This window comes from Maniola jurtina, chromosome 8 (assembly GCF_905333055.1).
Source record: "Maniola jurtina chromosome 8, ilManJurt1.1, whole genome shotgun sequence".
NCBI classification, from domain to species: Eukaryota; Metazoa; Arthropoda; class Insecta; order Lepidoptera; family Nymphalidae; genus Maniola; species Maniola jurtina.
In genome coordinates this window covers 12,933,358-12,954,716 of record NC_060036.1, presented here as the reverse complement: position 1 = coordinate 12,954,716, position 21,359 = coordinate 12,933,358, and the positions used below count along the sequence as shown (strand labels likewise).

Genomic DNA, 21,359 nt, shown 5'->3' with positions numbered 1-21,359 from the left:
ATGCGCTTGGACCACACACCACATTACTCGCACAAAAAACGCGCCTGACCACAGAGACAACTAGAAGGCGACTGAGACAACTAGAAGGCGACTGAATAATGGAAATCACACACGATATTTTAAACTTTGAGAGCATTATAGAGAACTTTTAGGCAGGCATTCTATAATATAGTGTTCTCAAAGGTGTGTGACGTCTACCAATATGCATCTGAACCTCCATACTGTATTTAACCACACTCTACCATATTGTATTTTAACTGTATTTTAATTGAATTATTCCCATTGTCCACAGGCGATGTGAAGGGATGATGCAGGCACACCACAATGTAATCTCGTAACATGACGCCCAGTAGCCTCGCTCTTTACATCACCAGCCTGCTGTGGCTCGACCTCACGCACGCTAAGATTTGTAAGTTCTTTTTTTACTTGCCAACTTACAACTTACCTTTCTCCGGCCTGTGACCTATCTGCCTTTTCTTTTTTTTTTTTTTTTTTTGAGGGGTTGCCTTATCATGCGATCAGTCGGTGGAGTATGAGCAGATTGGTTGGAGGAAGTTGGCGTTCATTAGGAGAAAACTTCCCCAGCGGGAAAACTCCATAAGTCTCAGCTAAATGTCTAGTATATGCTTTCTCTTTAGTCGACGGATTGCCTGTGGCATTGTCAGCTGCACTGCCAGGCGATTTGGGTGGTTAGTAAGCCTTGTTTTGTAGTTGCAACTATAAGTTAGAATTTCTTCCTTTACTGTGTTAATGTTTAAGTGCTCATGAATTTCCGATATTTGTAGGAACCATGGCGCATTGGACAGTTGTTTCAAAATATAATTTTGAGCTCTTTGTATAATTTGAATATTGGAGTTGCATGCTGATTTCCAAAGTTGTATGCCATATGACCATATTGGCTTTATTATTGCTTTGTATATCAGTAACTTGTTGTCTAGAGAGAGTCTGGAGTTCCTTGAGAGCATCCAGTACAATCCTCTATATCTATGATAGATCTCATCCCTCTTTATTTGGACATGTTTCTTCCAGGTTAGCCTTCTATCTAAGTGCATTCCCAGGTACCTAACGTTGTCGCTTTGTGGTAGCTGATTGTTACGCAGCGAGACCGGAGGACAGTTTCCTCGACGAAGAGTAAATGTTATATGGACTGATTTTGAAGCGCTGATTTTTTCTAAATATTTAAAAGGAAAAGGTGACTGACTTATTGGCTGACTAATCTATCAACGCACAGCTCAAACTACTGAACAAATCGGGGTATAATCATTTACAACTTAAAATTTAAAAACCCCCCGACACAAAAACCTCTATAAGAAAACTAAAAAAGAGCTGATAACTTTCAAACGGCTGAACCGATTTTCTTCGATTATAGCTAAGAACACTCTCGATCAAGCCACCTTTCATACAAAAAAAAACTAAATTAAAATTGGTTCATTCGTTTAGGAGCTACGATGCCACAGACAGATACACAGATACGCAGGTACACACGTCAAACTTATAACACCCGTCTTTTTGGGTCGGGGGTTAAAATTGCAGATAGCTATTATGACGTAGACATCCGCTAAGAAAGGATTTTCGAAATTTCAACCCAATGGGTAAAATAGGGGTTTGAAATGTGTGTAGATAATAAGCTGTAATAAGCATAAGCTAGTTCGATTATGATATAGCTTGCATTTGAAGGCAATCATATCAAATAGTAGACCAAGTAGATGGTGCTCACAACTTCATCAGCGCGCATTTAGATTTTTGAGGATATTCTATGGGAACACTTTGATTTCCTGGAATAAAAAGTAAAACAAAACCATATCCACGCAAAAATCACGTCGATCCGATGCTCCGTTGCGGAGTGATTGATAGACAAACCTAAAACCAACAAAAATACTGTGCGCATTCGCTTGGGTATGAAATATGGGTAAGGTATGTGGGTTGTGATACCATACAATTCCCACAAAAAACACCTAACAACTCTTAGCTTTTAGCTCCCATCTCTTGGAAATTACTTAAGAACTCTTAGACCCTGTGGTAAATAATATAATATGGCATGTTATTCGAAACAACTTTCATGCTATTTTATATTCATGTCCGGACTTTTGTTTTTGTTTTGTTTCTGATTACCAAACAAGATCCCCAGTTATTGTTTAGGCCTTACAAAAATACTGCCTCAAGTTCCGTGCGCTTTTGTTTCAAAAGTTTGTTTTAGTACTGAGTAACTTTGATGCCGTATAAAAACATTTTTGTGGAAATTTTGTTTATAAGCATTAAAAATATACATTACGCTTTGCTCAGCTTTAATATTAATACGAGTACATAGTAATTTGAAATTGTTTTATGCTGAGTTTGAGTGATTGCCATGTCAACCTGTCGCGTACTATAATTGGGCTCTCATTTGAATACTACCCAATCAAACTCAATTAGTTTTTGTAAACACGTTCCAGAAACTTATATTTGTATCTATGGTTGCCAGATTTTTGTTCAAATATTTAGTCTTTTTGGGTCGGGGGTTAAAAAAAGCGCGAAAGTTCAAATCAGCGCGTACTAAATTCAAATTTTCTTCCCAGGTTACTTTTGGCACATCACCGATCTTCATTATGACCCGTTCCACAACTCCCCGGAGCTCCATAGAGGTGAGTTGGAAACCGAAAATTTCCTTTTAATTTTTAAAGTTGGAATGTATTTTGTATTTTGCCGCATTTTAATGTCTGTTTGTGCGGACTTTTTATTACTAAATTATATAATAAACATTTTTGTTTAATGTTTCCGTTGTGGTAATGTAAATCAAAGCTTTAAGGTTTCTGAATTTTTTTATTTATTACAAGTTTGCTCTTGACTGCGATCTCACGGTTATAAAATAAGTAATGATATAGTCTCGTGATCAAATCAGAAACGAGGAGATCCGTAGGAGATCCAAAGTAACCAACCAAGGATTCGAAGCTGAATTTACAATGGGAAAGGCACTGATAGTTCGTAAAATCGATAGAATTTGAGGTCTCAAGTTGCTAAAATGGCGACCTCGTACCGGAAAGTGCAGGGTTGAAAGACCCTCCCACAAGGTAGGCATACGACATCAAACGAATCGCAGGAAGCTGTTAGATGCATGCGGCATGGCGCAAGACCGTAGCATGTGGAAATCCCTATTTTCCAGCTGTGAACATCTATAGAGTTTCAAACTCAAACCCAAAATCATTATTCAAAGTAGGTACCATTAGACCTTTTGATACTCAAAATTGTTAGATTTGTAAGATGATACAATGGTGATCATTGATCACGTAAACTTAAAACTAAAGCTACGAGGGTTGCAAACGCGCCCGAGTCTGAGAAGAGCCTACAACAAACTCAGCCGGGTGTTCTTTTTTTTATTTACAAAATCTCTTATATGTACTTATTGGAACTATCAAAGCTGTTTGGCAACTTATTCCCAAGCTTTCTTATCATTTAAATAATCATTTACATTGTAATAGGATTTTTCAATTAGGATTATGATCATGATAATGGTTCATGGCACGGATCGATTGTGAAGCTCTGTGCAAGTGCAATGTACCCAAGGCTCTGATTTGATTACTGTATGGTAGGTATATGATGCAAATGGAAGGCGCTGACCTGGCTAAGTAAACAGACGGTAGTTGTGCAAACCCATATCCTTAATTGGCTTCTACCTGCAACTCGATATGGCATACAGTATGCACTATGTAAGATCGATCGATCAACAAAATATGCTGACTATTATTTCTTACTAGCTGACGCCCGCGACTTGGTCCGCGTGGATTTAGGTTTCTCGAAATCCCGTGGGATCTCTTTGATTTTCCGGGATGAAAAGTAGCCTATGTGCTAATCCAGGATATTATCTATCTCCATTCTAAATTTCAGCTAAATCCGTCAAGTGGTTATTGCGTGAAGGAGTAACAAACATACACACACACACATATACACAAACTTTCGCCTTTATAATATTAGTGTGAAGTGCGACGTATAGTGTCGAAATATTTACCGATCCGATAGGTATTTTTACAAAAATAAGTACGCACATACGACTATTTTGTAATTATGCCATAATTATAAGGGAAAATACAGGGAAAGTTTATTGTTTGAAACATGCAATCCTGGTGTAATCAGATTTTTAAACTTCAATTTTTGTTTAGAAAATAGAGATTAATGTTCGGACATAAATATTTACGCTATGAATAACGAAACAGCATGGAAATGCCTCGTGTCATATTGTCATAAACGATAATAATATTTTGACCAATTATGAGATTTTACTGATAGTTTAGGAAAAGGAAACACGATTTTTTTTTTAATTATCTTATATCTTTTCGAAGTCTATTGTATATTCTAATCAAGCAGAGTTTTACTGACTGAAATACTGACTGTGTTTCAAAGAAATGCTTGAAATAAGAAGCAAATCTGTATGCTTCTATCAATCTATCAATAAAACATGCAAACATATTCTTATGAACATTGCGAAATATAAACCAGTAGGTATAATTATTACATAAAAAATAAATAAATAAGCATAAAGTACTGAATGTACATTATGCTTCAAAGAAAAAAATTAAAGTGTTTTTTGCGTGTCAGCGTTTGACGTTAAAAAGACATTAATCAAGGCGCCTAGGAGTAGACAATGTATTCTTGCCCGATACAAAAACATGCGGGAAATCGCAACACAGCACATTTTTACTTAATGATAAGTTAACCCGTGACGGAATTTCACCTTATGGTACTTACCAGTGAGATTCAATCAGATTAAACAACTTACACCTTATCGTTTCTATGTGGCATTCATAGGTTTTATGAAACTAGACGGGCAAAGCTTATACAGTTGTATTTTAAAAAGCGATGACAAATTCCAATGCAATGCTTCTGTGCGTGACATATTCGCGTAGCGACTATACTGTTAAAGCTTGGTAAGTAGATGTATTCTGTGAACCGTATTAAGATTTTCACACAAAAATAGAAAAAAGCAATAAATTTTGGGGGTTCCCCATACTTAGAACTGAAACTGATTTTTTTTTGCATCAAACCCATACATATGGGGTATCTATGGATAGGACTTCAAAAATGATATTGAGGTTTTTAATTTCATTTTTTTCTAAACTGAATAGTTTGCGCGAGAGATACTTCCAAATGTAATTTTTACACCCCCCCCCCTGTAATTTTTAAAATAAGAGAATGATAAAACTAAAAAAATATATGATGTACGCAAACTTCCACCGAAAATTGGTTTGAACGAGATCTAGTAAGTTTTTTTAATACGTCATAAATCACAGTACAGTATTATTAAAACATCGATCAAAGTTACAAGGAACTACAAGAACTTTTATATGATGTTACTTGCTGCTAAGGAATCCTTCATGGGCGAGTCCGACTCGCACTTGGCCGCTTTTTTATTTTAATTAAATGTTTCACATATTTTTTTGACCCAGTGGTCCAATGCTGTGGCAGAAGAAAATGATTAACATATAGCTTCTTTCTAATGAGGCCACATTGCTTTTTGTTAAAAAGATAATTTCCTACACTTCACAGCGCTGAGTATATCGATTCCTCTCGCTTGAACGGTTACGTATGGGGCTACGGTAAATTGTAGAGCGTCTACGTGATTTGCTACGATGCTACGTATGCCATTATGAGCGTACTTTTTGACGACTTTATTTTGTCACTAGCTGATGCCCGCAGCTTCGCCCGCGTGGATTGGTCAGATCCCCTGCAGCATCAGGATTGAGGAGTTGGACTCCAAATTTTTTATGAAACAATGTCGCAAAGTTCCTCTATCGATTAAAAAAGAAATGACGCAAATCGGTTCAGAAATCTCGGAGATTTCCGTGTACATAGGTAGAAAAACACAACTCCCTTTTTGACAGTCGGTTAAAAAAGTAGCCTATGTTACTCCCTGGTCAATTCTCTACTTGTCTGTGAAAATCCCGTCAAAATCGGTTCAGCCGTTCCGAAGATTACCCTTTTCAAACAGACAGACAGACAGACAGACAGACAGACAAAAATTTTAAAAACGTGTGATTCGGTGTTGGTATCGTTCAAATAACCATATGAGCTTAATATGAGGTAGTTATTTCGAAATTACAGACAGACACTCCAATTTTATTTATTAGTATAGATAATAATAATATTATACCAAAATGATATCAAAGAAGAAAACATTTCTTCATCCAGTTTTGTAAGAAAACTGTTAAGATACATTATAGAGGACCTCATAATGAAACTACCATTAAAATCGAAGTTTTTCTATTAACATTAGTCAAGATTTCCTGTCCGTAATAATTTTTTTAACCATTTAATAAGGAAATATTATGATAAAACAGTGGTAAAAAATTCATCATTACCGTCATCTTCATGATCAACCCATAGCTGGCTCACTACTAAGTACGGATCTCACGGATCGAAATGAGAAGGGTTGGGCCATAGTTCACCACGCTGTCGAAGTGCGGATTGGCAGACCGAGTAGGAACCCATGGCAGATTCAGTAACGATTCAAAGTCACTTTGCAAAAGTTTATTTGAAAAAATCTTTCTATATATTTTTAACCCCCGACCCAAAAAGAGGGGTGTTATAAGTTTGACGTGTATCTATGTATCTGTCTGTGGCATCGTAGCTCCTAAACGAATGAACTGATTTTAATTTAGTTTTTTTTCTTTGAAAGGTGGCTTGATCGTGAGTGTTCTTAGCTATAATCCAAGAAAATTGGTTCAGCCGTTTGAAAGTTATGAGCTCTTTTCTAATTAGTGTAACCCTCACTTGTCGGGGGTGTTATGAATTTTTAATTTACACTTGTCTGATATGTGTTTGAATTGTCAATTGCCCATGCTAAAAGTATCGCGTATGCATTATGCCTAAATCATGTTAAAGAACTTTTAGTCATCTACAAACATCTGTTTGTTTCAAATTGAAAACAAGAAAAATGTTTAGAAATGATAAATGTAGCTCAAATCGTACAATTAGGGTGGGTTCATACATATTTCCGAGCAATCATGTTGCAAGAGTCAAATCGATATCAGTACGAGTAAGTTTAGTATAGAGACATATGTCACGAAAAGAGTTTATCATAAGGGGTTTTGCATACGTAGCGTAGGTACAATGCCCTATTTTTTAACCCCCGACCCAAAAAGAGGGGTGTTATAAGTTTGACGTGTGTATCTGTGTGTTTGTGTATCTTTCTGTGGCATCGTAGCTCCTTAACAAATGAATCGATTTTAATTTAGTTTTTTTGTTTTTGTTTGAAAGGTGACTTGATCGAGAGTGTTCTTAGCTATAATCCAAGAAAATCGGTTCAGCCGTTTGAAAGTTATGAGCTCTTTTCTAGTTACTGTAACTTTCACTTGTCGAGGGTGTTATAAATTTTAATTTACAATTGTTTAAAAAAATATTCCGAAATAAGTTAGCCCTTGACTGCGATCCCACCTTATGGTAAGTGATAATGTAGTCTAAGATAGAAGCAAGCTAACTTGGAAGGGGTATGGCAGTTTCATTAAACTCATACCCGTAATCGGTTTCTACACGGCATCTTACCAGAAAGCTAAATCGCTTGACGGCACGGCTTTGCCAGTAGGGTGGTAACCAACCTGCCAAATGACCAGACCAGTGGCAATTTAGAAAATATGAATTCGCAAATTGCCTGTACCAGGAATCGAACCCGAGACCTTTCACTTATAAGAACACAGTGCTTACCACTCCGCCAGGGTGGTCGTCATGTTGCTCACTATTTTTATTTTTAAAAAGGCCCAGTGTGTTCCAAGCCTTAGCGGGGTGGCACTTACCATTCATTACACGTATCCGTTGTGGAGCAACTTGAATCGTAACACCGAGATTTGCTCTAACTCAAGCCGAAGCGATGTTCTAATATGCATTTTGATAGCGACATGTGATAGGAATGACAACATTGGCTTAGTACAGACGGATTTTACCTGTCAAATCGTGGTCCTGGATGAATACTGATTATTTATTATATCTACAGCTATGTAATGTAATTTATATCCCTTTAGAGTGGTGGATTCTGATGAGAAACGTGTCATATAAAAATTAAAACCCCGTTTTCCATTTCTCCCATCTATATTATGTTATATTTATCATTCTCGTTATATTAACAAAAAAACTACCATGTTTCGAAAAATGTACCATGTTTCAAGGGCCGACTAACTGTGCTGATAATACTGTATTGTATTGTAAAGAAATTTATTTAGGTAGGTATAGGTATATACCTAAAACTACCTTACCAGTTAGTTCGTTGTCCTTTTATAACTTGGGTACTAATGTATGCAAAAATGTTACTGCAATATCACAGTTACGAGCTTTTTGTATCAAGCTTTAAAATCTGTTTATCTTCAATAGTTTGAAAAAGTTTGCAGGAAATTTTGCAAGTTGTGTGAAGATCAATCTGTAACACCTTCAGTGGTTAAGAGAGTTTACAAGTTGTTTGAATGTCTTCTAACATAGTATAATTTGCAGGCTGTAAACACAACCGCGGGAACAACGAGTCGCCACACAGCCACCGCAATGGCCGCCACCGCGACCACACCTGCGACAGCTCGTGGCCTCTCATACAGAGCGCCGCCGCATTCATGGCCGAGCGGCATCCGGACACACTGGAATTTGTACTGTGGACTGGGTAAATATCCTATAATTACTGCGACAACGCGTCAACACACAGCCACCGCAATGGCTACCATCGTGGCCACACCTGCGACAGTTCGTGGTCACTCATCCAGAGCGCGGCCGCATTCATGGCCCAACGACATCCCGACTCGGGATGTCGTTGGGCCATGAATGCGGCCATTCCCGACACACTGGAATTCGTGCTGTGGACTGGGTAAATATCTTATACTAACACAATTGCGGCAAGGTGGCGCCACACAGCCACCGCAATGGCCGCCACCGTGACCACACCTGCGACAGTTCGTGGCCTGTCATACAGAGCGCCGCCGTATTCATGGCCGAGCGGCATCCGGACACACTGGAATTTGTATTGTGGACTGGGTAAATAATATCATAAACTAATATAACCGCAACAATCATGAGTCGCTACAGCTACCGCGACCACACCTGTGACAACTCGAGGCTATACATCCAGAGCGCTGCCGCATCCATAGCCAAGCGACATTTCAACTGGAGTATGCTGTAGAGTTAGGATGCAAAACAGGTTGGATCGTTTGCCTTTCCTATAAAAATAGCTTTTTTTAAAAAAAATCTTTACTTTAAGAGATTATTCGCTTAGCGAATATGCCTCTCTATACACAATACAACAACTACACTACAACAGCTACAATATAGTGCATTCTAAATCTAAATTAATCTAAATTAAAATCTAGCCAGTAATCACCTTATATATAAAAGGAGTAGCAGGATTGGCTTCGAAAGAAAAAAAAACATAACTTTATAAATATACACATTCCAGGAAAAATGGAATTATGGATAAATGCAAAAGTCTCATGCCCTATTTATAGCCATTCTGAGTAGTGACTATCGTTCGCGCAGTAACCAAAATCAATTGCCATATTTTGCTAAAGCAGCCATCATGTTTAGCCAGACCATTCCCCGATATATGGCCAAATTTTGACCCATAATGTCTAAACACAATTACGGACATTATTCTGAATAATAGTCCGTAACATCTGGCATCGTGACCACTCATGCCATAGATTAGAGAGGGCAATACACAATATTCATGGCACGCGTGAGGTTGCTTTCTAATCGGGATTTCGGTCAAATTATGGCCGGACCTTACGGTTTTCCATGCCTATTGTTTTACGGGAAATAGGTTGGGGAAAAATGAATGTTGTTAAGAAAACAACAGTATGGTAGCCAAAACTATTATTTATTAATCGTAAATCAGATCAATCTTGAGTCAAAGAAAGTACTTGTATTAACATTAAGAATCTCTAGCATTAGATCTCTAGGGTCGAAAAATTGTATTTGAACATCGATGTATATGGATTAGCCTTTCCCATACAATTCCGTCCGCAAAAATACGCTTGAATCTTACGTCATCGTCATTGACTAAGTCAATAGACTTTTGCAAATTCTATTGACTTTTTGAGCGCGTTTTTTTATCTTCGAAGGGCCCATCCATATACATCGATGTATTTGAACAATAGAAAGAATAGTAACTTATATAACAAGAGTACAAAAAGAGCAATTTTACCATCCTGAATGACACTGGCTATAAAATTTTTGAAAAAAATTCAATATGGCAGATGCATGGCGCCTTTTTCAAATTTAGAAAGAAAAATTTAACTTTTAGTTCTTTTTAGCCGGGTAGTAGTTTTTAATTTATTTTTTGTAATCACGACTTGTTTACCCGACTGCGGCAAAGCCAAAAGGAAGGGTTATGATTTTAACAGTCTATGTATGTATGTATGTATGTGGGTATGTATATTTTTACATCTTATATTTCTTCAAACAGAGATATTCTCTCGTCATCAATGGAGCATCTAGATGAAGAGGTGAAACTGGAGGCTGTGAGGAATGTCACAGACATCCTCAGCAGGACGTTCAGCAGCCAGTTCGTATTCCCAGCGCTGGGACACAACGACCCACCACCTTCTAAGAGACTTGTTGAAATGTGGATGCAGTGGTTACCTACAGAGGCACTACAGAGTTTTGAGACTGGTAAGTACCACTATAGTATTATGTTGAAAGATTTGGGAGCCCATTACTACGAAGAGCCTCGATAGCTCAACGGTTGAAGGAGCAGATTGTAATCATAAAGGTCGCGTGTTCAAATCCACCTGTTGCAGTATGGTCGTACCCACTACTGGCACAAGCTTTACGCTTAATTGGAGGGGAAAGGGGAGTATTAGTCATGGCTAATATTCACTTAAAAAAAATGTAGCAGCATTAGACGCCTGCTAGTGACGTCGAAGCCTTGATATTTTGTAACAAGTTCCCTCTGTCAAGTCTGTAAGCGCAGGCTTAGTTTCTCTTAGTTAGAGAGGAAAGAGGGATATTAGTTATCATGATAATATACACAACATTGGGAAATACGACGGCAGGGATCAGTATGATCATTTAAAGATTAGATTAGGAACACATTCCCCGCATAACCCCTCCGTTTCCCTGATGGAGGGGTCGGGCATTTCCTGTGTATAAAAAAAGTTTTAAATTTTTTCTTTAACAATATTATTTAAATCTATTGTTATCATCACAGCCCATTAAAATAATTATATTAAATCTTTCTTAATGGCTATTTTTAATTATCAGTTATCATATTATTATAGGTATCATATATTTCAAGTAACAATTTTGTATGAAGCAACTTTAGACAAATATTATAAAAAAATATTTTATTCATAGCCTTCCATATTTATTCAATCAATGCGAAGGGCTTTTTGCGAATGTTAGCAATTCAAATAAGGATTTAAATAACTTTGGTAGCATAAAACTAAATCTAATTTTCGAGTTTCAAAAAATTATCATTTGAATAGAATAAAAATAATCGTAATATTTTGTTTTTTTATTTGTTGCTTGGTTATTTTTAGATATCATTCTATGTAGATGCAGTTTTTAGCTTTACTATACTAATGGGATGACACGATAACCCAGTGGCCTACGTTGGCCGCGTAGGTCCAACAGGGTGGTCCAACGAGTACAACAGATTTTAGATGCCATTATCATCATGATCAACCCATTACCGGCCCACTACTGAACAAAGATTTCCTCTCAGATTAAAAAGGGCTTACTCCACAGTACGCCATGCTGGACACGTGCGGATTGACAGACTTCACATACCTTTGAGAACATTATAGAGGTCTCTTCGGCATGCAGATTTCAGATATTTTCTTTCATAATTAATACAAGTGGTATTTAATTGCTTATAACGCACGCACAACCCTGAAAAGTTAAGGATGCGTCGATCGAATCTTCGATCGTCCAAAAAGGAGGCGGGCGTTTTAACCCCTAGGCTATCACGATGTATCACACTATCACACTAATATTATAAAGGCGAAAGTTTGTATGTGTGTGTGTGTGTGTGTATGTTTGTTACTCTTTCACGCTACTGAATGGATTTGGCTGAAATTTGAAATAGAGATAGATAATATCCTGGATTAGCACATAGGCTACTTTTTATCCCGGAAAATCGAAGAGTTCCTTCGGGATTTTAAAAAACCGAAATCCACGCGGGCGAAGCCGCGGGCATCTTCTAGTTGATTGATAATCATGGCGATATTTATAGGTGGTTACTACACAATCGAGCAGTCGCACAGCAAGTTACGTTTAGTGGTGCTGAACAGTGTGCTGTGGGCGGGCGGTGCTGCCAAGACTGACGGACCGCACAGAGGACGTGAGCAGTGGGAGTGGCTAGAGAAAGTACTAGGCACAGCTAGGAGGAAAAACGAGATGGTGCGTACTCTTTGATACTTAATAATAGTAGTGCTAAATAGTGTGCTATGGGGGAGTGGTGCTACTAAGACTGAGGGACCGCACAGAGGACGTGAGCAGTGGGAGTGGCTAGAGAAAGTACTAGGCACAACTAGGAGGAAAAACGAGATGGTGCGTACTCTTTGTTACTGTGTATAGTAGTGCTGAATAGTTTACAGGTGGTGCTGCTAAGACTGATGAACCGCACAGAAGAGTGCGTAGTTGGAGTGGGTAGCGAGGTTAGGAGGAAAAATGAGAGGGTACATACTGCGCATAGTAGAGCCGAACAGTTCATACTAACTAACTCCCACTGCTCACATCCTCTGTGTGGTAGAGGATGTGTGCAGTGGGAGTGGCTAAAGAAAGTGCTTGGCAAGGCGAGGAGGAAAAACAAGATCGGATGTATTCTTTGATACTGCTTAAAGTGTTAAACAGTGAGCAGGCGGCTCCACTTAATCCGACGGACCTCAAATAGAACATTGGGACTAGTACATACGTGATCAGTAAGTCTAGGCGGAAAAAGGAAATATTACATACTTATTATGTTACTACGAAAGTATGTGCTACATAGTGGTGCGTAGTTTTCTATGGGTAGATGACGTCGCTAACACGAATGAAACCTTGATTAGAATAGAATAGAATATATTTTTATTCAATTAAACATTTACAACTGCTTTTGAGTCGTAGAAATAATTTACCACTGGTTCGGAATGCCAGTTAACTGGTTCGGAATACCGATCAAAGTGAAAAATAAAGAAAAAACTATGAGAGTAGGCGCGCACGGGCAGGCTATCTAATGGCCACTTCCTTTTATTGAAGGCAATGTATACGTAAGTGCGCGATAAATCGAGGCGGCTATTTGACCAGCTGGTCATTCAAGCACCCATGTGCGCCGTACAGAGATGCTTGAATCCCAGACGCACATAGGCTACTTTTTATCCCGGAAAATCAAAGAATTCCTATAAGATTTTTACAAAATCTAAATCCGCACAACGTCGCGGGCATTATCTAGAATATGAATAAGTAAAAAATTATAACAATCAATTATTGTTATAATTTTTTATACTATCCTAGAAGTAATATTTATTATATTTTTTATTTTTACCAGAAAGTTGTAATAATAAAGATATTCTATAGAGCAAAAATTTATTAATTTGTAAGTTTTTTTTTAGGGGGTTTTTCCGGTACTAATGATCCGATTCTAAAGATTCTCTCAGTAATAGATAGCAATAATAATATTAATTCTCTCAGTAATCGATTTTTCACGTTTAATAGCCTGAGATAGGCTATAAAACATGAAAAAATGCCCAATTCGTGTACTTCAAATCGCGGGTGAAAATTAGTAAAATATAAAAGGAGACTGATTACCTAATACTGTTAAAATCGCGAACAAGTTATACTTAAAATATCCCGGAAATATTTCAATACACTTTGGAAATTGTTGGAAGCCAAAGTTTGGAGACAAAGACGCCGGCCGCCGACGCAGTTTATCTGAATGTTTAAACATCTGATGCCTTGTTTCGTAATCACAACAAAATGACAAGAAGTTAGGACATGAATACAAAATGGATATTTTATTTAGTTTATCACCTACTAATTGTAGTTTATTTTAAAATACCACTTGAAAACGGCAAGCGGCGCAAGTATGCCTCTCTTATTGAGAGTTATATTTTTGTTCCGTTTGCCGTGGAGACCCTGGGGCCATGGAGTCTTAGTGCAAAAAATTTTTTACGAGACATTTCACCGCGTTTAATAGCCTCATCGGGTGACAGAAGGGCTGGCTCATTTTTTGCGCAACGGATCAGCCTGGCTGTCCAACGCGGAAATACAGCCAGTATTCTTGCCACCATTCCACGCGGGCTTGATTTATATAGTAATTAGATAAGGCTAGCTTTAAGTTTTTTTGTAAAAAGTAATAAATAGTAGTTATTAATTTTAAAAAAAAAACCACTTTATTTTATTTGATGACCTCCGTGGCGCAGTGGTACGTGCGGTCTTATACTTAATTCTGGAAGATCCTGGGTTCTATTTGGGAATTTACATTTCCGTGGCTAGTTACTCTTCTTATACCGTAAAGCCGTGCCCCCAAGTGATTTAACGTTCCGTTACGATGCGGTGTAGAAACCGAACAGGGGTATATTGGTTTAATGAAACTGCCATACCCGTTCTAAGTTATCCCGCTTCCATCTTAGCTGCATCATTACTTACCATCAAGTGAGATCGTAGTCCAGAACTAACGTGTATCAGAATTAAAAAAACGTTACGTCCATTTTGAAGATTTCCCAAAACCTTAAAACAAACCTGTTTAGACTTTTGGCAGAAGCTTAGAAATTAACCTCTAATATTTTCTTCAGGTCTACTTAGTAGCCCACGCGGGCCCAGGAGTAGAAGAGAGACACAATGCTGGAAGCTCCTCAGCATCAGGAGGCGGTGAGCTGACTCCAACAGCGAATGCCAGGCTGCTACACGTCATACGAGCCTTCAGCGATGTTATCGCGGGGCAGTTCTATGGCCACAGACATGCGGATACGTTTAGACTTATTTATAGTGAAGGTATGATGCACTTCTTTAAAAATAACCCTCTTTAGCTATGTGGTGGACTGCACTTACAACTAAATACTAGCACAAGCTTTACGCTTAGTTGGAGGGGAAAGGGGAATGTTAGTCATGATTAAAATGGCAAATATTTAAAAAAAAATCTAGATTTCCCAATAATATGAGTTGCATGCAGGATCCGCACTGCGGGTCTTCTCCGATTGACCGGAACGTCCAAGCGGTGGTGCGGGCCTCGAAGCATGGCCTCCTTACTCGGGTGGGGCGCAGGGTAACTTAGTCTTAACTTAGTGTAAATGTCTTCTAGCTGAGATTCGCCGGCTAGGGCCTGCCAATCTTGACAGCACCTACAGATATCGCAATGTAAATACAATTAACAAAAAAAATCAAAAGAAAAGTTAAAACCCTACTGTTTACTAAGCTATTACACTGATCGCGAGCAATTTGCTCTTATCCATTGAGGAGTTCTGTTCTCCACCTCCAAAGATATTCATCAAATCTTCACCAAATTTATATGGGACCACCTGCAAAGTATACCCTTACAAACAAAAAAAAATCCAAATCGATCCAGGCGTTTTTGAGTAATTGATGAACATACATAAAAAAAAAGATTCAGATGAAATGAGAACCTCCTCCTTTTTTTGAAGTCGGTTAAAAACTAGATGTCGCTACGCAATCCTCAATCACGCTATCAGAGATTTCTCTACGAAGTATCATGGGTGATGTAAGTTTTAATATCAAAGTCATAGCGAAGCTGAAGTGGCAATGGGCAGACTACATACTTCGAAAAACCGATAGACGTTGGGGTTCCAAGTTGCTAGAATAGCGACCTCGCACCGGAAAGCGCAGCGCTGGAAGGCCCCTCACTAGGTGGGTAGACGACATCAAACGAGTCGCAGAGAGCCGCTGAATTCAGGCGCCACAAGACCGTGGTGGTGTTGATGATGATGATGACTACTCTCATCACTAAAATAAATACAGACTACAAAACTGTCAATTTCTCTCCTGTCCGCTCAATAATGAGCTCGATATTTTTCCGTAGCACATAATTAATTAAACAAATTGCTTTAAAAGCCATCATTTTATACAGCTCAAAGGGTTTAAGCAAGCGTGTCTATTAATAATAATAATTTAGTCAATTTGTAACACAAAGAAAATACCCCCATTAAATGCTTTTACGTCATGACACTCTGACAAGTTAAGCCCCGAAGTGTTTACATGTATGTAGCGGGTACGAGCATTAATTAATTTTCATACACGTTTAAATTATTACTAATTGCTTGTCATACGAGATATGACATGCGTCATATTATTAATAAGTAATCGGATTATTTTGAAATGTGCACTTCAAAAATGGTACTACCTGCCAATAATTATTATTTAAGTATTCATTGTTTGGTGGACGTGTGTTGCACATTCACAATACACGTCCACCAATTTCGATTTAATTATTATCAAAATAGATTCCTTTATAGATTATTATTTTAGCTGAGACCGTATTTAACCGTAATAAGCTTGCGATTCGTATACTCCGCCTCAGGAAGGTCAAAGAGTAATTGTGGAAATGGGTATAATCTGTTATAACAAAATTCCACAATCAATTAAAAAAATCTATTAAAAATATGCTTCTGAAAAAGCATAGGTATTATAAAATTGAAAATTATGTAAATGATAAAAGAGCGTGGATTTGGCTTGCAGCAATGCGCGGGATTTCAATTACTTTTATATATGGTACTTTTTAAGGAGTGTAATTATGTATAACGTACATTTCAGCCGAATAAACTTTTTTTTTTGCAGGTCGCCCAGTATCATGGGCTTTCTTAGCGCCATCGGTGACGCCAAGGGGCGCGGGCAGTATATCGAATCCAGGACTCAGGCTATATAAATTTGAGTCTAATAGTGGAAAGGTAGGTTTATTTGCTAATTAGTTTTTCGTTACAGCTGGTCTAAGGTTAATATAAGTAATATCGATGCTATTGGAGAAATAAAACATTTTCATTTATCACTACCTATCACTACGAATGTTATAAATGCGAAAGTATGTTTGTTTGTTAGTTTGTTTGTCTAACGGTTTGTTGTGTGTCCTTCAATCACGCTGCAATGGAGCAACGGATTGCCCTGATTTTTTGCATGGATAATGGATATAGTTAAAGACCTGAAGAGTAACATGAGTTAATTTTTATTGCGGAAAAACAGAGTTTCCACGGGATTTTCAAAAACCTAAATCCACGCGAAGTCGCACCATCATCTAATCCATACTAATATTATAAATGGAAAAGTGTGTCTGTCTGTCTGTCTGCTACGTTTTCACGGATTTTAATGTAATTTGGTACAGGCTTGGGATACTTACTTCCCGGGGAAGGACATAGGCTACTTTTTGTCCTGGAAAATCAAAGAGTTCCTATGGGATTTATAAAAAACCGAAATCCACGCGAGCGAAGCCGCGGTCATCCTCTAGTAGGTACATAGAACCATAGTAGTACGAGTACATATACCTACTATAGAAACGGGCAATACCACAGTCGAAACCTAGACTAAAATAAATTATAACGCGTTTGTGAAAAAGGGGGCGTTTGAATTAAGCAACGTCATGTCCTTTACTTTATCAGATCCGCCTTAGAATTAATAAGGCGAAACGAATTTATTCCTTTACATTTTCTGCCTAGCCTTCACATTTCCACGCTACTGTAGTAATCGAGAGGGCAGTTAGTCAGATTTTTCGACTTTTTTTAAATTACATATTATGTAAGTACCTAAGTGGTGCCCACGAATTAGTCCGCGTGAATTGAAACATACAAACACACATTCGCATTAAAAAATATTGTGGACTAGCTGACGCCCGCGACTACGTCCGCGTGGATTTGGGTTTTTCGAAATCCCGTGGGAACTCTTTGATTTTCCGGAATAAGAAGTAGCCTATGTGCTAATCCAGGATTATTGGCGTCACTCAGAAAAGCAGGTATTATTTAAATATTTTTATCGAATTATTGGAATGTCCTCTCCAAAACCAACACGAAAAAACACAAGTTTAATGTGTAAGGTTATCCGAGATTTTTAATCTAAACAAACTAATGCCAAAATAAACTATTTTAATTAGAGCGTGATTGCTATCACAACATCTAATTATTCAGTTCACAATCCAAATACCGAAAATATGCGATATCGCCCCGAATCTCGGAAGGAGACTAAACTACAACCTTCGAAACACCCGTATTTATGCAAGTTCAATCTTGTTGGCCTCCTAGCAACAGATTGTATGCCATCGAATGAGCCAAATATCGATTTTATCAATCTACCTGCATTAGATAAATTAATAATTTTATATTATTTTTGACAACTCAAATCAATTTTTAAAAATAACCTTACAGTTCGGCCGTCCTGAATTTAACACGTCCTCGTGTTTCTAATCAATCTTGTCATGTCAGTCGCGGGCTTCCTTGCCCTAAGTCAAATCCAAATCATGGGCAATCCTGCCCTCCGTCAAATCATTAAAACCTACCCTTGAACTGCCGAACTCTCAGTTTTAATATCAAGTCAACAATAAATCCAAACGACTAACTTCCCATTCGATGTATACAAAATCTGAACCACCTATTGCAAGTTACTTTCCACTTCACAAAAGACTAAATCCTTAAAAAAAAACTAAAAATTTTAATCACCAAATCAAACTCAATTAAAATTTTAATCAAATGTGGGTTGTTTAAAAAAAGATACCAAAGCGAAATTAAGGCAACGTGAGACACGTCCCGCTTCTGAATTATTGGCGTCACTCAGAAAAGCAGGTATTATTTAAATATTTTTATCGAATTATTGGAATGTCCTCTCCAAAACCAACACGAAAAAACACAAGTTTAATGTGTAAGGTTATCCGAGATTTTTAATCTAAACAAACTAATGCCAAAATAAACTATTTTAATTAGAGCGTGATTGCTATCACAACATCTAATTATTCAGTTCACAATCCAAATACCGAAAATATGCGATATCGCCCCGAATCTCGGAAGGAGACTAAACTACAACCATCGAAACACCCGTATTTATGCAAGTTCAATCTTGTTGGCCTCCTAGCAACAGATTGTATGCCATCGAATGAGCCAAATATCGATTTTATCAATCTACCTGCATTAGATAAATTAATAATTTTATATTATTTTTGACAACTCAAATCAATTTTTAAAAATAACCTTACAGGATATTATCCATTTTCATTCCGAATTTCTGCCAAATCCGTCCAGTGGTTTTTGCGTGAAGGAGTAACAAACATACACACACACACACACACATACACAATAGTGTGATTGTAATTATGTAAACCACCGTAAACTCTTTGATATTCGAAAGTAAATTATATTTTTAGATGGGTATTTGAGAAACACGTTCGGTACGCCATGTTAACCATTGAGTGGTTTCCCTGTGTTCTGCATAAAGGCCTGGACAGACAAAAGGCGTGGTGGTAGCGGCGCAGGAGATATCACACAGAATACCTGTATCAATTAGTTATACAAGGTCATTCCAAAAGTTCTACTCCTAATCCAAAATAGGATACAATATCGTTATAAACATTTACTATAGGAGTGGCCCTAAAATTGCGAAAAAATAAAATTAACTGTATGGTTAGTATGCTATCTCACCAACGTTGATAGAATTCAAGGAAAATGAAACTTTAAGCTTATCAATTTGAAGTCCACCAACCATTCCTTTATGTGTACAATGATAGAATCGCTTTACCAACTGACGACTTTCAAGAACTGTAAGAAAACATATAACATGTTACTATACTCTTACTCGTATTTTTATTTGTAAACGCATTCGTCATTTCCTAGTTCCTATTAAAACTTCTAGGAGTACGTTGGAACTTTTCCGTCCCGCTTTACATTTGTCCTGGCCTTTAGAAACACGAGACTGTTTATTTGAGCGAGAGCATACTACGGCTTTAATCGCGTTAAAGTTTTATTGAGAGCTTCATATTTGAAAACGCTTAGTATAGGTACATAATATATTATATACGCGTACATACAGACAAAGATTCAAAAAAATGTTTTGGGGTCTATATACATAGTTAATAAAGTTTTCTCCCATTAAAATTTTCAAAATATATTAGGTGTACATAAATCGTCTGGTTACAGTTTTATTATAAGTACTAGCTGATACCCGCGACTTCGTTCGCGTGGATGTAGGTTTTTTAAAATTCCCGTGGGAACTCTTTGATTTTCCGGGGATAAAAAGTAGCCTATGTGCTAATCCAGGGTATAATCTATCTCCATTCTAAATTTCAGCCTAATCCGTCCAGTAGTTTTTGCGTGAAGGAGTAACAAACATACACACACACACACCGCCACACACACACACACACACACAAACTTTCTCCTTTATAATATTAGTGTGAAGTGTGATAAATTAAACTTTTCTCTTGTTCCAGGTACTAGACTACACACAGTATTATTTAGATTTAACGAACACAAGGGGCGAACCACACTGGGCGGTCGAGTACAACCTCACCCAATACTATGGCTTACGGGAAGTCAGTGCTAACGCCTTGGACACCCTGGCTGAGAAGATAAGAAACTACCCTGATAGAGGATTACTTAACAAGTTAGTTCTTGAATATAATTATTAAGTTAATTATTAATTTAATGAAGTAAGTTAATTATTAATTTTTAGGTAGGTATCCCAAAAAGTGCCAACAGGACCCTATACTAGGCCTCTGCTGTCCGTCCGTCCGTGTGTCCGTCTGACTGTCAAAGGGCTGTATCTCATGATTAGGGTCCCAAAACTCTACCAGTTTCATAATTCATTGAAATACTCACGGATTTTTGCTGTCCACAGATACCTAACAGCGTTGAGCGTGCGCCATGTGACGGACGTGTCAGACTGCGACGCGAGCTGCGTGCACGTCCACTTCTGTGCGATCACCCGCGCGGATTTCCACGAGTTCCGCACCTGCGTCCGCAGCCCCGCCTCGGCGCTGGCGTCGCGCGCGCCGCACATGTCCGCGGCCATCTTGCTTTACGCCATTTTGATTTTGATCTCTTCATAATAAGTGTAACAGGTAAAAGGGCTTTCAAGATTTCGACCTACCTAGTAATTCACAATGTTACTTTTTTCCAAAATAGCGGCTATGCATAAAACCTGCACTAATCAATAACTGGCATCAATATAAACAAGTATTGTATGAGACATTATCTTCCAAAGTGTTAGGTTTCTGAGATATAAGCTATCAAAGTTATACTGGTGGCTAGATTGTTGTACTGATGACTCTACATTGATAGCTTATATTTTGGAAACGTGACACTTTGGAAGGTTATATTTCATACAGTACTTGTTTGTATTGATGCCAGCTATTGATTAATGTAGGTTTTATGTGTGGCCGCTATTTTGAAAAAAAAAGAAAAAGGCGAACATGTAGGCCAGGCTCCACACTAAAATATTCAAACCCCTTTAATGTTAAA

At 37.8% G+C, this 21,359-nt stretch overlaps 1 protein-coding gene across 2 annotated transcripts in view; it reads left to right on the top strand.

Annotated features, from left to right (window-relative positions):
* The window catches only part of LOC123867306 (acid sphingomyelinase-like phosphodiesterase 3b), a 97,446-nt gene extending 76,296 nt beyond the window's left edge, over positions 1–21,150 (top strand). The window contains exons 2-10 of one of the 2 annotated variants that reach the window (XM_045909295.1): positions 293–409; positions 2,556–2,621; positions 8,449–8,608; positions 10,403–10,608; positions 12,173–12,339; positions 14,712–14,910; positions 16,708–16,817; positions 20,330–20,502; positions 20,737–21,150. In XM_045909295.1, the coding sequence (XP_045765251.1) occupies positions 340–409; positions 2,556–2,621; positions 8,449–8,608; positions 10,403–10,608; positions 12,173–12,339; positions 14,712–14,910; positions 16,708–16,817; positions 20,330–20,502; positions 20,737–20,947 (1,362 nt within the window). In that variant the 5' untranslated portion in view covers positions 293–339 and the 3' untranslated portion in view covers positions 20,948–21,150. Of the gene's footprint in view, positions 1–292; positions 410–2,555; positions 2,622–8,448; positions 8,609–8,852; positions 8,977–10,402; positions 10,609–12,172; positions 12,340–14,711; positions 14,911–16,707; positions 16,818–20,329; positions 20,503–20,736 lie in introns of those variants that run through there. The other variant, XM_045909296.1, reaches the window with a different exon arrangement.
* The last annotated feature ends 209 nt before the right edge of the window (positions 21,151–21,359 follow it).